General features: G+C 31.0%; 1 protein-coding gene across 1 annotated transcript; it reads left to right on the top strand.

Annotated features, from left to right (window-relative positions):
• The first annotated feature begins 2,990 nt into the window (after positions 1-2,990).
• On the top strand, positions 2,991-17,165 carry LOC110999927 (plexin domain-containing protein 2). Its single transcript, XM_022269222.2, has 12 exons — positions 2,991-3,280; positions 4,542-4,769; positions 7,678-7,800; positions 8,001-8,071; positions 8,782-8,910; positions 9,062-9,254; positions 11,307-11,513; positions 11,776-11,927; positions 12,589-12,661; positions 13,108-13,215; positions 13,942-14,120; positions 14,518-17,165. The coding sequence occupies exons 1-12, from the start codon at positions 3,172-3,174 to the stop codon at positions 14,584-14,586; spliced, it is 1,641 nt and encodes a 546-aa protein (XP_022124914.2). The 5' UTR covers positions 2,991-3,171; the 3' UTR covers positions 14,587-17,165.

Below are 17,165 nucleotides of genomic sequence, written 5' to 3'. Positions count from 1 at the left end.
ATTATAACAGTTGTTCATTGCGTTAAGGATTTCGTAGTTTCAATTATTGGTTTTGCCGAACACAATGACAAATAAAATACATATATTATGTTTTATATATACTTATATGTTTAAACGGTGTCGATCAGTTTTTGGGTAATTTTTAAAAACTTCTTAAATTTATTTCAAATGTGATATGCTATGCATTTTGTGCTCAATAATTAAGTATCGTAAATCGCAATCATCTAACAAAAGCATCGCGTCCTGAGCAGTGGGCTAGATCATGTACGTTTCATTACCTTGTGGTTTGAAGTATAGGTACGTAGGAACACGTATGTTTACTTTATTCCACCGAGGCCGAACAATAACACTGCATTTCGATTCAATTATACATTCATATTTTTCAAATGATGAGGCATATATTTTGCTTAGTGTTCATTACCATACACATATACATTACATATTATATTATATTTATCTAATATTGGTTTTATTAAAATGAAAATGGCAGATAAAATATATAAAAGCGTTACCTGAAAACGAATGGGAAAATAATGTTATAGAGAAAATTTGCAAAAGGAGGCCTTCAGCCCTTCACCCGCGAAGTAAAATTTTAATTTTATATTCTGAATTTTTTTATTGAAAATAAACGGGATTCGTTATTATTATTTAATGAATAAGAACATCAATCCTTGGTATGTGGTGTTTTGTGAACTCTTTTTCTTAATAGGCCAGTAGGCGATCAGCTCAAATTCTGTCATTGCACGTCTTTTCTAGGATTTCCTTCACCTTACGAAATAAAATACATCACTGAGACAAGTTTTGTATATTGTATTCATATGTTTATACGCTGGTTACTAAAATAATAAGTTTTAAAAAATAACATCTAAAGCGAAGATATTTAGCAGTAGTAGTAGAGATAAGTATAGTAATATGAGCTCATCGATTGCAATCAATTCAATTCGATTGCAATTTTTTGTTGAAACTTAAAATATAACTTAAACTATTTACGAAAAAACTTGCTGATTGAATTGAATCTTTTGAAAATATTTTGTAAACCATATGAAGTCCTATGTGATAAACTATACTCTGGCATTGAGAGTGTCCATGGGCGGCGGTATCACTTAACATCAGGTGAGTCTCCTGCCCGTTTGCCCCCTGTTCTATAAAAAATAAAAATATACTCATCCTAAACTAACGCCCATACGCCAAAAATGAATTGCACTTTGACATATGGAAATCATATTTAGAACTAAGTCTCATTTCTGATCATTCCTTAACTGTAACCAAGGTATTTTTTGGCATTAAGAAGATATCAAGAGTACAAAAAATGGTACCAAGAAAAGCTATCATAAATAATCTTCCAGAAAGAAAGAAACAGATTAATGTTTAAATATTAAATAAAATAAAAATATGATATGATATGAAGAAATGTGAAAAAAATATTAATACTCTCAATGAATTACACGTGTTAATTTCGTACATTCTTAATTCCACATAGTTAGAAATTATTTTCTTATTTTCAATATTTTTGTTCTTTTTTTTCTTTACAGGCCTATGTAGTTGAGCTAAACATATTTGAATACCCACCTTAATATTATTTGTAAACAAAGAAATGTCATTTAATTAGAATAAATAAAAAAACTTCCTTCAAGGTTATAAATTTTGCTGTATTATATCATTATTAATTATTGTAAAATCTTTTACCAACCACGATTAAAAAACAAAAAAATACGTAATTGGTCCTAAAGTTCTGTCACTGGCACATTATTTTTTTAATTTCGAACATGATTTTATAAAAAAATATATTGCATTCTATTTTTGAATGTTTGACTATTGTTTTAACAAAAAGCAATCACTTTCCGTAATTTTTCACGATGGAGTGGACATTGAAAGAAAACCGAATAGCTGTTATGCCCGAGTAACTCGAGGCTAGGATAGCAAGCTCGTAGTGTCCTGGCTTGGAACATGCTAGTTCTGTTTACATGACATAAATGCCAGACATACTAGTGGACTATTGACGTAAGAAAAGTGGTCTAGAGAGAAAAAATGAAGAAACAAACAAAAACAGTAAAACAGTCCAACCCAAGACCCGTCAAGTTTGTAGAAAGAAAGCGTAAAATAATTTGTATGGCTCAGTGACATGAGTATGGTCACCCGAGTAAACGAGAGCCAATGTCATTCCTTTCCATTTTGCTGTAGATTCCTTTTCATGAAAGAAGTCCGGTGGTGATTTTTGGATCTATTTTTGATAGGTCGGCTGTGTTGTCAAGTTTCGTTTGCTGTGGTAGATTTTTGTGAGTTTTTAACTAGCTTAGTGCATTTTAAAGATTTTTTACAATGCCAAAAGTTGTAAAAAGTTCGGCTCGAGAAGGTGAAAGAGTTTTGTGAAACAGAACAAAAGAATCAAGATGTTTTATTAACGCTAAACAATGTTCGGAAGAGAGACGCCGCTATAACAGGTACTTTTTAGAGTTGCCATATAATAATTTTTTGCTGTATTTATTATTTAATTGCAGGTGTGTCAGAGAAAACTGTAGCAAGAATTAAAAGATGGTATAACAGCGCCAAGCACATCGAAAAAAATTCTCACCCCAGGGAAGAGTCGCCCGCATCGGAAAAAGTTCGACTTAGATGGATTCGATTTGTGCGGTATCCGGCAAAAAAATTCACAGTTTTTATGTTGTGTATAAAGAAAATTTTCAATATACCAAATATACTTTTGACTTATCAGAAATAAACATGTTTCACTAATCTGAACTATTGTTATAGTATGGGCTTGAGTAATGAAATTACAGCCTATCTAAAATGTATTTCTAAATACAATTTAGGAACTTATTTTGTTTCATCGAAGTATGCAGGAAATTACATAAACCTAAAATTGGTAAATGTTTACTCATAAATGGCAACATTGTGTCACGGGAACAAAGCAAGTTATACATATTGACATTTCCTAAAACCCGAATGGCAGATGTCCTAGTGTAATGTCACTGTCAATTGCCATAATGAATTCCAAACATTTATTGTCTGCAGAATTTGGAACTACGAAGTACGAATAACTTTTAAAAGAAATTTTACATTACACATCAGTCACCATCGCCAGCGTGGATAACGTCAATATTAATATATTAGATGTGAAAAGATTATACTAGTAATTAAATGACGTTTTAGATTAAAATAAAACTTGCGTTCATGATTCAACTTATTTGGACCATGAAAATGGATTCGATGCGAGTGCAGACTCCTAGAAGATTTATTACACTTTTTGTTTTTGTGCTTACCTATACCATTGCTGTCACAGGTATGTACTGTAACCATGTTCGAGCAAAGAAAATCCTGTTCTTCTATATTTTTTATTATAGTCAGAAAATCATACTGTATATTTACATAAGTAATGTGCTAAAATATTTGTGTTGTCACTTGTATATATATAGTTGTAGTATTTCTAATTAGAATATTTCTATACAAATTGCATCTGAGCATAAGTATTTGGTTTAGAACAAAACAGTATATTTTAAATTGCTTAGTTCCAGGTAACTTAACTTGATATTTTTGTAATTAATACTAATATTATCTGTTATCTTAATTGCCTTTTTTATTAACTCACTGTTATAATGACTCACAACTGTAAATTAATAAATTTGCTGTTAATACAGTATTATCAAGGGAATAAGGAAAGTTTAAATATTTTTGTTGAAACTAATTTAGAAAATAAATGGATACAATAATAATTGTTTTCCTTATTACAAGTTGGTAGGTATTTCAAAAGTCAACAGTTTTCTGAGCATTAAAGCGAGTCCAAGTTAAAGTCAAGAGTGAGAATCAGAAAAAAACATTAAACTACAACTCCCATATGGCAAAAACATATTTATTCTATGCAAGTCAAGACTTGGCACAAGTCTTCTGAGTCTGATTCTTACTTACAGATAACTACTTAATTATTTATTTTTTATTGACTTTAATAGTAATTATAATTTCACAATAGAAATTTCCATCATTTATTTTAGTTAGACTATTCGGTCTTATTTACAAATATATTTTACATAAAAGTTTAAGGCTCTTTTATTTAATGAACTTTAATATCTTGCTATATTTAGTTGCATCCTAAAATAAACTGGGGAGTAATGAGACTGTCTGTACCATTTGTCTTAATTGATGGTTTAATATGTATGTGTCATGGAAGAGTTAACTATTAAATGAGTTATAATTGTTTCAACTTATACAAATTGTTGCTAGTTAATTTTAGATTCACAAATGGATGCCTTAGAATAAAAGTTATAATAATTCATATTACTTCTGATTTAAACATATTATTTGAGCTATTAGCTACTAGTTACACAATGATTTGTATTTGATGTGCATATTTCTGCATACATACATATTCCTGATAATATTATCCTACCTCAAACATTAAAATTTAAAATAGTATTGATGGGGTTTATGACTGTGACTTTCCCTATCAACTGATAAAAATTTAAGAAATGTTTGTCGTGTTATATTATTTGTATGACTCCTTTTATTTGTGTCTCTCAAACTATAATATAAGATTTTGTTTCTTACAGAACAAACTAAATATGATGTAGGAAATAGTCCTTTAATACAAGGCATAAAGCAAGGAGACATAGTTTTATTAAAAAATGACAGAGTCCGACGAGACACTGCTGTGACGACTACCACTACCAACAATAGCAGTAACTTGAGCTCTTCAATGTCTAATGATAGCACAACCATCTCTGCATCACTACCCACACCTACTGCAGCATCTGAAAATGGCACTCAGGATTCAAACAGTAAGTTTTGCTTTGTTTAAAATAATAAGAGTCAATCAGTTGATTATCTCTTGAGGAAACACCGTTATTGAATTTAAAGTAAAGTTATTAATATTAAAATTTGAAAATTCATATACTTATTACTTTTAATTAGTATTGTTTGTTATTTGGATGTTATTTAAAGGTTAAAATTAAAACATAAGCCATAATTATTTAAGACAAATGGTTCTCAAGAAAACAAAGCATAGTATTTACACAGTTGCCATATCTTTTATAGCTATACTTTATGCATACACATGTTGTAATTCATAATAATTATTACTCAACTATGTTGTATATAGATACACGACAAAAGCTAAAACTAAATTCGTATAACATTTAAAATTTAAATAAAATTGTAAAATTACGATTATTTGAGCCTGCGCTTTCTTTAGGAAGTTAGTTTCATTAAAAACAACGTTACATACACAGACTACTTTCTTCTTACCACCGGATACCTAAGCATCAACGAGTTGTTTATGCAACTTTGATCTGTATGTTACCGGGCTAACCAGACTAACATACGCAGAATGTTTTATCGAGATGGCACCCGGTCGTGATCAGTTTTAATTAGCGTTGTGCCTTGAACTCGTACGTAATAGGCGTGGTTATTATTATGTACAAACGCATGTCACTTCAATGACATGCTGGGCGCCACTCTTGATAACATTATCCATTTAAATTAAGCAGTACGTGTATGTTATTATTATGACATTAAATATGAACAACCATCACACAATAATAATTGTAGATTTCTACTATGCAATTCCAAATAGTTTCTAGGCATTTTATAGGATTTCGTATTCCAACCAACATTGTACCACAGCCACGTGACGAGTAAAACTAGTTTTATAATATACTGTTCAAATATTTATCGTATTTTTACTACTAAATACAATTATATTGTACTGCCTGCCGTTTCACCGTTTATCTACGCATTGAACGCAGAGCAAGCTCTCAAAATGCATTTGTCTTGCTCCGTTATTATTAGTAGTAGCGTTATTGTATAACCTTATTCGATGAATAGACTATCGAACACAAAAGATTTTTTCAATTTGAACCAGTAATTCATCAGACTATCGTATTTTACCAAAGAAACATACTTTTTAGCCTTAGAATATATCAACGTATAATATAATTAGTTATTTAATGTTGTGTTCATAGTATTATATCACACAATTTAAGCTAAGAATGCTGCTGACAAAAAGTGGTTCTTAGGAAGGGAAAACAATCAAGTGAATCTTACTGCGATTAAGGCCATATATTAAAACATAGAAATAACGTTATAATTAAATTGTACATGCCATCGAAGGTTTTTGCATACCCTAAAAGGTACAATAGACAACATGACTGTATGAAATCTGATTTGGTTGTGTGTCACGATAAGTAAATGATTTTCAATGCATTAATTTATTAATGTTATGCTGAAATATATATTTTCTTATTAAATCTGAATTGCAATTTAACGAATGATGCATAAAATATTGTTGACTATTTCAAAATTAACGTTTTTTGTTCTACTGCAAATTGAGTTGTTTTATTCTCATTACAAAAGCTAGGTTATCCGAGAAAACGATATTTGTAGGAAACAATCGCAATAAATTCTAAGAACTACTCTACTACTTTGCGTGTTGCTCGAACGAATACTAAAATTTTTATGAAATATTGTTTTCAATTCAAGGCTCGGTGTGAAAAATATTATTAACATGACACGTTTTTACGCTTTGTTTTTGGTTTTCCCAAAACTATTTAATTGGTTTTGTACTATATTTTTCATTAACATTATATTATAGAGAGTATAATATATATTTTTATTGGAGCAATGGCCGATAATAATTGCTGATAAGGTGCTTGAATAAGGCGATGGACAGCTCTTGCAAATTTTTCCTATAATTGTGTTGATATGCTGAGCGTGTATAATTATAAATTACGATATTGTTAGAATTCCGAAATAAGCAAAGGCGTATTTCTGCATTTAGCCTCATTGATATTAGTAACTAATGCATATTACTTTGCGCATTAGTTTTTATTTTTCGATAACCCGTAAAGCCAGTATATAGTTCACGACGTGTTCATTTACGATTTCATTTGATGAATTAAACCACCGTATCCGTCTAAATAACCTTATAATTGAAATTGATTTCGTTTTTTGCTATTCATCGAATTCCGTCTGTGACCGGTGTGTGTACTATAAGATGCGAAGGAATTAAAATTATAATCAGGTTTGAGATATTCACTCACTACCTGGCTCTGCGACTCAAAATGTGTCTTGGCCGCTGAACCGAGAAATTTCTTACGCTACCGGTCCTGTGCCCAGTGCCACCTCCCTAAAATTGCTCACTTTCAGCTGACAATCCAACCGCCTTATCATCTTCATGTTTGTGAGGATCTCTCAATCTACTGTAGGGCCCGAACGATCTTGATATAAGTATTTGATTATAGGTATCTGATATCTTGATATAAGTATCTGAGTTTGCTTTGCTATATTTTGTGATTTTTGGACTCTTTCTGTATGATATAAATGTATTAATTTCATATATCGCAAGCATTATATCTGTGCATGCGGTCCACACCTATTATCGAGGCTACATATTGTTTATTTCTTTTTTCTTATGGGTGGCCTTGTTGGTGCGGCTATTAATAAATCTCTTATGCTTAAATGTTATAAAGGAAATCTCAAGGATAATCTATAGCCGAGATTTGACTTCAAATAATAACAAAAACAAAACTTGTACAACTATTTTAAAACGGTGTTAATTTATTTCTCCTTATGTCTAAAGCTTCCTCATGCGCGACTTGGTTTTATACAATGCGAAAGTTTGCCTCTGCGCTTATTTTTGTCTCAAAACATCTTTGATAGTACATATTAATTTTATTATTAATGTTACAGGAACTGCATTAACAGAGAATGCTAATCATACGTCACTGTTAGGTTTCAACGGAACCGGAATATTACATGTTACAATTCCTAGTAACACACCTACTGTGAGCGAGCCTATCACTCCAGATGATGGTGAGTACAAATATATGAAAGAAAATTAGACGCGTAAAACTCGTTTTCACTTTGCACTATTCTTGACAGTAGTAATACCAAAATTGTTGCTGATGGTACCATTTATTTCATTGAAGGTCTACTTTCGGCCTACTGGCCGAAAGTATATTTTTATCATATCGTTTTGAATAAACGAAGGACGCCTTTTTTATGAATTTCAGATACAACTGACGTTTTCAAAGACAGCCTTGAAACTATCAAAGCCAAAAAAAATTTAACCGATATACAATTGGTAAGTATTAATTTTAATTTAATTTTTAAATAATATGATCTCAATCTGATTTGGTAACAGTATCATGGTCAGTTGTATAGTTATATCTCTAGGAATATTTTGAACAATTATAGAGTTTTGTATAATTTATAAATTGAATAGTTATTGTTTTTTTCGAGAATTAAAAACATTAAACAGTGCCTTTGTTACGCTAATGATTTAGTTTGTTCAATGTTGGCGTAGTTTGAGAATCCTGTGGTAGTACGTTCAAGTAGCATTTACGGGGTTAAAAATTCTCAGGCATGCTATCTACTTGTTAAAATTTATACTAGTTATAAACGTAAAATCAAAAAGCAGTGTTGGCTTCAACGTGCGATTCTCATACCTGAGGTCGTAGGTTCGATCCCCGGCTGTGCACCAATGGACTTTCTTTCTATGTGCGCATTTAACATTTACTCGAACGGTGAAGGAAAACATCGTGAGGAAACCGACATGTCTTAGACCGAAAAAGTCCACGACGTGTGTCATGCACTGGAGACTGATCACCTCTTGCCTATAAATATGATCATGAAACAGATTCAGAAATATGAGGCCAAGACCTAAAGAGGTTGTAGCGCCACTGATTTATTAATTTTTTTTATAAACGTAAAATGATCAATGATTCAGACACGTGAAGCACTCATTGTATTACTATTATTTAATGACATTTCAAATAAAATAATAATTTTCAGGATCACCACGTATTCTACAATAGTACATTTTTGGGTAACACTGAATTTTTCAACGAATACTGGTCCAATATCACAAAACAAAAGGCGGATATACACGAAGTTCTTAGTAATTCACACCGGCGCGCTACTGTAAGTAAAATCAAGTTAGCATTACAATACAATTATTCAATTAAACTCTGTATATGTTTAGAAAAATACTTATTCATACAGATAATAAAATAACTGGTTGTATATAAAACTAACCTAAGCATTTGTATTACAAAAATAAACTTTTTTTCAGACTATCAATTTGAGTTTTGACTTCATGTTTTACGGTAATCCTGTGAAGAATATTACCGTTGCTACTGGCGGGTTTATATTCATAGGTGACCACGTGCATAATTGGTTAGCTGCGACACAATATATAGCACCATTGATGGCAAATTTTGACACAACACTTGGAAATGACAGTGTGGTTAAACAATACGACGATGGTAAGTGATTTCTTTGTACGGAGTTTGTGCCTTAATCGCGAACTTGTGTCATTCTTATTATAAAGCGTCGCTAGCATTTCATATATTATAAATAAATCAGTGGCACTACAACCTCTTTAGGTATTCGCCTCGAATTTCTGAATCTGTTTCATGATCAATCTAATAGGCAAGTAGGTGATCAGCCTCCAGTGCCTGACACACGCCGTCGACTTTTTGGGTCTAAGACATGTCGGTTTTCTCACGATGTTTTCCTTTACCGTTCAAGCAAATGTTAAATGCGCACATAGAAAGAAAGTATTAGTGCACAGCCGGGGATCGAACCTACGATCTCAGGTATGAGAGTCGCACGCTGGAGCCACTAGGCCAACACTGCTCATATATTTGATATATTATATATGTGATTATTGTCGAACTAATTTAACTTTTATTAAAACGTTACAATTATATTGTAACGTTTTAATGAAAATATGCTTATAATATATGTAACATTATAAGCATATTTTTATTACAAGGCATTTAGCATTGCAGAGACTTCACAAAACCTTAAATCTCGAAACATATAATATCTAAACCAACCCCGCGAAACGTGAGACAATAGACATATTCATTTTTTCGGTCCAAAAGACAGAGCAATTGAGTATTTACTAGAAAATAATTTTGAGAGAAACGTATGTATTTGCCTATTTGTCTGCTAAAAACTATAATAAATTTAGAAATACGTTTGATTACGTATAAAATATTTGAACAATTAAAAATCTAGTTTTATTCGCGAACTTTAAAGTGAAGTACAACGTACAAAGAACATATTTAATAAACATTGCATTGTATGCAACGATACAATACAAACGAATATCCCATCAAGAATGCTTCGAGGTTTTCTGAAACATCTTTCAGATAATAAAAGCTATTGAATAATGGTTATGTATCTATAAATATTGTATAACAGATAAACATTTATATACGCTCTGGATATCTGATTTCGAAGGAATTCTTTTAAATAACTCGCTCTCCAATTGTGAATGGAAATCTTCAATGTACATAGACATAAACATGTCATTTATTACAGAGAAAAACACACACACATAAACACAAAATAACAATAATCAAAGAGAAAAAATTAATAAAAGATATAATGAGAGATATATAAAAAAATCTTTTCTTCCTTTTCCCATTCGGTTCGTCTCAAGTATGTAATGCGTGTATGCGGTGGCTGTAATTGGCCCTGGCTCAGCATTATGCTGAGGAGCAGAGTGTTCCACAGCGCTGGTCATTCTGCCAGAGACCACATCAGCTAGTTTGCGCCTGAGTCCCAAAAAAATAGTATACACTTAGTAGAAAATAATAATAATAGTAGTAAAAGTTAGCAATATCAATAATGAAGTCTTGTGTAATGTGGCGTGAAGTAAATAAAATAAAGTTAAAGGTTATAAATAAGAATAATTGTTAAGAACATAGGGCGGATTAAAAACTAGATTTCGTGGGATTTTTGTTGACTTAATAGATTAATTTAATAGCTTTGACTAAAATTAGACTTTAATTTAAATCTGCGTAATTATATATCAGTATAAATTCATAAAACTTAAAAACTGTTTTTTCGTATTTCAAGAAACCTTTGAAATTCTAATGCATAGACGATAAAAAACTCGTGTCAAGTTTCTTACAAAAAAATCTAGTGTGGAAATTACTTAATGAATACATATTACACAATCTGTTTAACCTTAAAAGCCATAGGATCAGATGTCATGGATATGCATAAATTTCTGAATAGGCGTGCTAAAGCATCTTCTGCAGAAAAAACCGTCAGCGAGTCTTAAAATTAGAAATAAACACGTTACTAAAACTCGTTTAAAGAAAAAATATATATATTTTGACTGATAGTTCACTGTACATACTCAAATTTTTGCTATTTTCTGTTGGACTTCATTACTGGCTGAGATAGTCCTTTATAGATTAAAAAAAAACATGTTTCTGTGTTTTCTGGTAAAAAATATATTGATTTTTGAATAAACGTGCTCAAAGTTGATGCGTCATACAGTATTTTTATTGTTTCAGGTGAGAAATTTGTTGTGTTTTGGGAAAATGTGACATTGCAAGAAAACTCCAGCTATCCCTTCACATTCGCGGTTGTCCTGTATAAAAGCGGTGATATTGCATTTGTATACAAAGACGTACCATTCCCCATACAAAATATTAGTGATAAGGAGCATCCAGTCAAAGTGGGCATAAGTGATGCCTATCTCACTGGACAAACGTACTTACGTAAGTTAAAAAATAGATGCAAATTGGGATAACTGTATAAAGAAAACAAAACGATCTCTAGCTATCATAGGTTTAAAATTTAATATTATTATATAATTTTAAATTTTATATTAACGATATGATGAAATCAGATGGGCCCATTCGCCCTTTGCGCTTTTAAAAAAATATTTTTTATGTATATATAATTTTTTTCATTACTTTTCTAAACATAGTACTTTTGTAGAGTGAAACATTTTAGTGATTAAAAAAAAATTATTTCTAGATGTGAAACACAAGACTATATATGAGTACCACCGTGTATCATTCAAAAACTACGAAATATCGAACCACACCATATTAATGCTGATCGCTTTGCCAACTTGCCTTGTCTATGACACGTGTGAAGATTGCGCCAATCATGAGACACACTTTAACGTAAGTAATAACGTTTTTTATTAATAGTGCCCAAAACCGTATACACTTTAAATCTTACCTATACACAAAATATACTAATAAACGAATCCCATATATTAAAAAACAGATGCTGCCTTTGTACTTGGCTTAAAAGTTTAAACCTGAAAGTGTCTAGCAATTAATACTTATATAATAGCACTCACACACGTGTAATGCATGAGAAAGTGTGTGTGCATGTGAGTGAATGCGTGAGCTTAATGTGTATGATGCGTTACTATATTTTAGGGCTCAATAGCATCTCCAAGTTTGAGTAAGGAGTATTAAGCACCCTTTTTCTGTGGCCATAGGTCAGAATATGATAAATGCAATTTCATCACAGGACAAGCATTAAATTAGTAAGAAATCTTGAAAGCAAGATTAAAATATGGAACACTCGATATATTAATTGAGCAAAACTTTACTTACATTTCATTGTCTATGACCACAGTTTTAATTTATCGTAGATGCCTCTGCATATTGGGTGTCTGCGAAATCAGTCACGTTGTCTGACCAACGAGAACATCCCTATTATTTTTTTAGTAGATAATCAAAGGGGATGAATGTGTGCTTCGAAAATGAATATTAAATTAGTTAATATATATAATATTTCAATTGTTTAATATTCAATATTTGTACCTTCCAGTGCTCATGGTGCCCCAACATTAATAAGTGTTCAAGTGGAATAGACAAAATTAAACATGACTGGGCTATTCATCGTAAGTATATTATACATTCAATGTAAATAAAAAATAAATACAGTTTAAACAAAAATGTAAATGTTTTTTTTAACTTAAGTTTAGTTTTAGTTTTCAATGGAAGTGAGAATTTTAAATTGATTATTCACATTTTTTTGTTTCAATGTTTACGTCAGTTTACATCAAATAGTCAACTAAATGTATGGTCATATTCCAAAATATATTTCGCAGTCTTCGCTTGGGTGCTATCAAATGTATGTAAAGTTCAAGTAGAAAAATGTTTTGACAGATCTTGAAAACTGATTTAAGTTTGAGTAACGATCTTGTTGGCCTTAGTTATTATTTGGACAACCTAATAGCACACAAAACGCAATCTGAAAGTATTAATATATATCCTTATAATGGTTTGACAATCGTATATTATTTTGTATGTATGTATAAATTATTAATATTTTTTTTATTAATAGATTGCGAAGCTGTCGCGATCAAAGAGGAGAAAACTTGTCCGGCGCGTGTCACTCACACATCTGATACCAAGAATACAATTTACACGACTGATAATCGTTCGGCTGATCGTAAGTATATAATAAAGTAGAAAAATTATGAAGTTTCTAGATAGACGTTGAGATATAAGGAATTTAGCTAAATTATATTTTGCTGCGAGCTCATACAATCTGGGAATGACGACTATTATTATGCAACACACTTTCAATATTAAAATAAAATCTTTAAATAAAATCTTTCTTGAGAGAGCTGGGATATCGTAGAATTACATTAACGAATAAATGTTTAGGGTAATCGCTAACAATACCTAAAGTAGGAAATAATAAGTAGTGAGGTATATTTTAGGAGGCATATACAGGTGTATATTAGAAATATATGTAGCAATATTATGTATTGCTTTTACTACTTCAGGGTTAAATCTTACCGCTAAGAATCGTAGTGTCAACTCTGAAATCGTATATAAGTCATGGAAAATTATATTTATATAATATAAATCCCACTATGTTGACTACAAAACTAGTACTAATAGCAGTACCAAGTAAAACTATGTTTGTAAAGTATAGATGTATGTAACGCATACATTCCAGGATGTCTGAAGGCTGATCACCTATAAATAAATATTTTTTTTTTTTATAGAACAGGGGGCAAACGGGCAGGAGGCTCACCTGATGTTAATTGATACCACCGCCCATGGACACCCTCAATGCCAGAGGGCTCGCTAGTGCGTTGCCGGCCTTTTAAGAATTGGTACGCTCTTTTCTTGAAGGACCTTATTTATTTTTTTCTTTATTTTTCAGAAGAAGCACGCAAATTGCACACCGAAGGCACACCAGATGTTCCGGTTCAGAAGCAACACTCTACAATCGGTGGTGTAGTGGTCTCATTGGTCATAGTCACCTTGCTGTGCAGTTTTGCTGGATGGGTGCTCTACGCTTTCAAAAATCCACACACACGAAGCGGACAAATACTTATCAGGGTAATATTCCTTATAAATCTTGCTTTTGTTTATTATTAATTTGATTGTTATGAGGATATATTAGGCTTCTAATGGTGGTAGTTAAGTATTCATGCCATAAATTCAGATTGATCAAGTATATTCCAACTTAGAGAACAGTTCAAGTTTCATTAAAATTGGTTCAGTTGTTTTTGAGATATAGGTGCTAACGCAGTTTTCGGTAAATAATGTTGAAGGTTGAAGATGTTTTTTTTATATATGTTCTTTCTTTGTTTTGGATGTTTATTATGTGGACAGAAATGTGACATTCCATGAATAAGGCTAACCAAATTCAAGTACTCGACCATTTAGGGAATTAGTAAATAAAGTGTATTTATACGTAAATAGCAGATTCTAATAGGTTTATATTTCGTTACAGTATCGGCCATCGCAATGGAGCTGGCGACGTGGTGAGGCGCGGTACACGGCGGCAACTATCCATATGTAAAATAATGTTATATATTTTATAAGTGGCCCAATTGGGCATCCGTAGACAAGGCACTTTTAGCATAAAATATTCATTGTACTTAACTTTTAGGTTATCTCGTATCCTTTATAAGCAGCAGAACAAATGTAATTTAAAATAGGGAATCTCGAATATTTATAAAATATTATTATCATAATATTATTCTTTATAAAAAGAAATATGACTTCCAAGATCTGTTTTTCATAATATAAAGTAATGCTAAAAGTATCCTGTGTGCGAATTTTAAAGTGAATTTTATATAGGTGTTAAAATATTGACCAATTGATAATTGACATTGTCCAAGAATTTAAAATTAAGAATTTTCAAAATAAAAACAGTGTTTCTTAAATCCGTCCTTTATAACTCTATCATATACATATTTATTGTTAAGTCGAAATAAATTATATACAAAATTGTGTCCTAAACCCTATTTAACTAAGTAATGTGACAATTGTTAACATTGTTCAACATTTTTTAAGAAAAGTGAGGATTATAAAATTATTTAAAAAATAGTATTATATTAATCTATTGTGCTCCAGACTATTATCAATTAAGACTTTTTAGAAAATTTACATACAAAATTAAAATATTATTAAAGACAATGTCAATTACCATGTTTACACTTATTACCGATCCATCCATCTCTGACTTTTAGTGTTAATTATAAACGAAATCTTTAAATCCCAAAACCTTAATCGAACTTATTATCCTTATATCTGTCTAATTATTAAAATAATAAGACCCTGATGTAATATTACTGTAGTAATGTAGGATCGGTAATAATACATTTAAAGTAGAATAGACTTAAATACTTATGGCATCTTGATGTTACTTAATTTATCTGTCACCGAGCACTTTATAACATTCCTTCTTGCAGTTAAACCAAATCAAATGTATTACATAAGTAGCCTATATGTATAACCTGTTGTTTCATATAAACACAGAGCTACTAAACCTGATTCCAAACTCCAATTGCCTGGAAATGGCACAAAGCTCTGATTCCAGTTACAATAAGGTCGATGACGCCCAGTTTGTGCACAATACAAAAGCTTAATAATGGAAATTGCGTAATTTATGCGAAATAACCCGTTTATTTCGTGGCTCCGTGTTGTCTTTGTGAAAGTGTTATTTTGTAAAATTTCCAATTTCTTTTGAATTTATTTGAAACGAAATTCAACGCTGCATTAATGGTGTTGCATTTTTTTTAGCGGAAAATTTAAACTCGGCTAAAATTCGCTGTCACGGCAAGCACGTTTGTTATAATTCTTCGTAGAGATAGTGTTGCCAAAGTTAGGTTACCATCGGTAAAGCATCAGTTATTTTATTCGTTTCTGTTTCGTTAGAATTTAACAAATTATTATTAATATTGGTTATATACTAGAAAACGTATTAGGGCACGTGTTTTACGCGTTAAAAATGAATTAGTAGAATTGTGTTGTATGTTTTAGTTAGGGTTTTCTAATATTCAAACACGATTTTTTTCTAAAATTAACGGCTTTTAGTATGTCTATGGTGATTGTTATATTTCTTTGTATAACTTTGGCAACAGTATGGTAAGTGCCTTATTTTATGCCTTGTTAGCTTAAAATATACTTATATACTTTAATCGTATCTAAAACTATATTCGAATATTACTTTTTAAAACTATATAAGTATTTACTTAATTTTATATAATTTTTAGTATGTAATTATTGGTTTGAGGCATATACTTTTTGTGCTTTTAATTTGTTTGATCGCGTTCGTATTGAAAACTTGTATTATACCTGAACCATAATTTTCCTTAGAACGAGAAATCATTGGCCTAAATAACTACTTTGATAAAACCATAGACGTATTGCATTCTTATACATTTGTAAACTAACTTTCTTATGAGAATTGTTGCTCATGTAACAATATTTACCATAATTTTACAGTTAATATAAGAGCCACCTTCCAGCAACAAGCCATTAGTAAATATTTTGTACTATAATTATTATTCTCGAGTTCCGTAAGACATTGTCCAAAAGTTCCGTCCTATAAAAGACTTTATACACATTAACCTATATTACAAGACTTGATATTATAAAATTCTAGTATAATATTTTTGAAACATGTATCTGTATTTCTTGTTGGTATAATCAGAAGACATCTTCATCTTACAAGTTCAAAATACTACTTATACTTAATCCGCAAACATTAATTCTTAGTAAACCTCCGACTTGTGTTTGCTATCATGAGCGTGGTATTCTTGTGATGGCGACATTAATGACACATGGACCCAGGCTAACGATACAGCAGTTGCCTTGGGCCAGCGATAATCGAGTTATCTATGAAGCCTGTTGGATAGATTGATTGAAATCGAATAAAACTGACTTTATCTTATCTTAGACAATTTAACATTGTACTATTTATGTGTAGAACATGTTAGGTTTAAGATAGTCTTATGGAACTCATAATATCGGTAACATTAAAATCTATGTTAAATTGTTCATTTATTTTTGTCTCTTTTTCTGAAGCGGATTCTTAGATTTATTGTTTTGATGTCGAGGTGATATTATATATAAAATATATTCATTATGTTA

The sequence above is a fragment of the Pieris rapae genome, chromosome Z (genome assembly GCF_905147795.1).
Source record: "Pieris rapae chromosome Z, ilPieRapa1.1, whole genome shotgun sequence".
Classification (NCBI taxonomy): domain Eukaryota; kingdom Metazoa; phylum Arthropoda; class Insecta; order Lepidoptera; family Pieridae; genus Pieris; species Pieris rapae.
The sequence above is the reverse complement of the archived record's forward strand: the minus strand, read 5'-3'. Positions and strand labels throughout refer to the sequence as shown.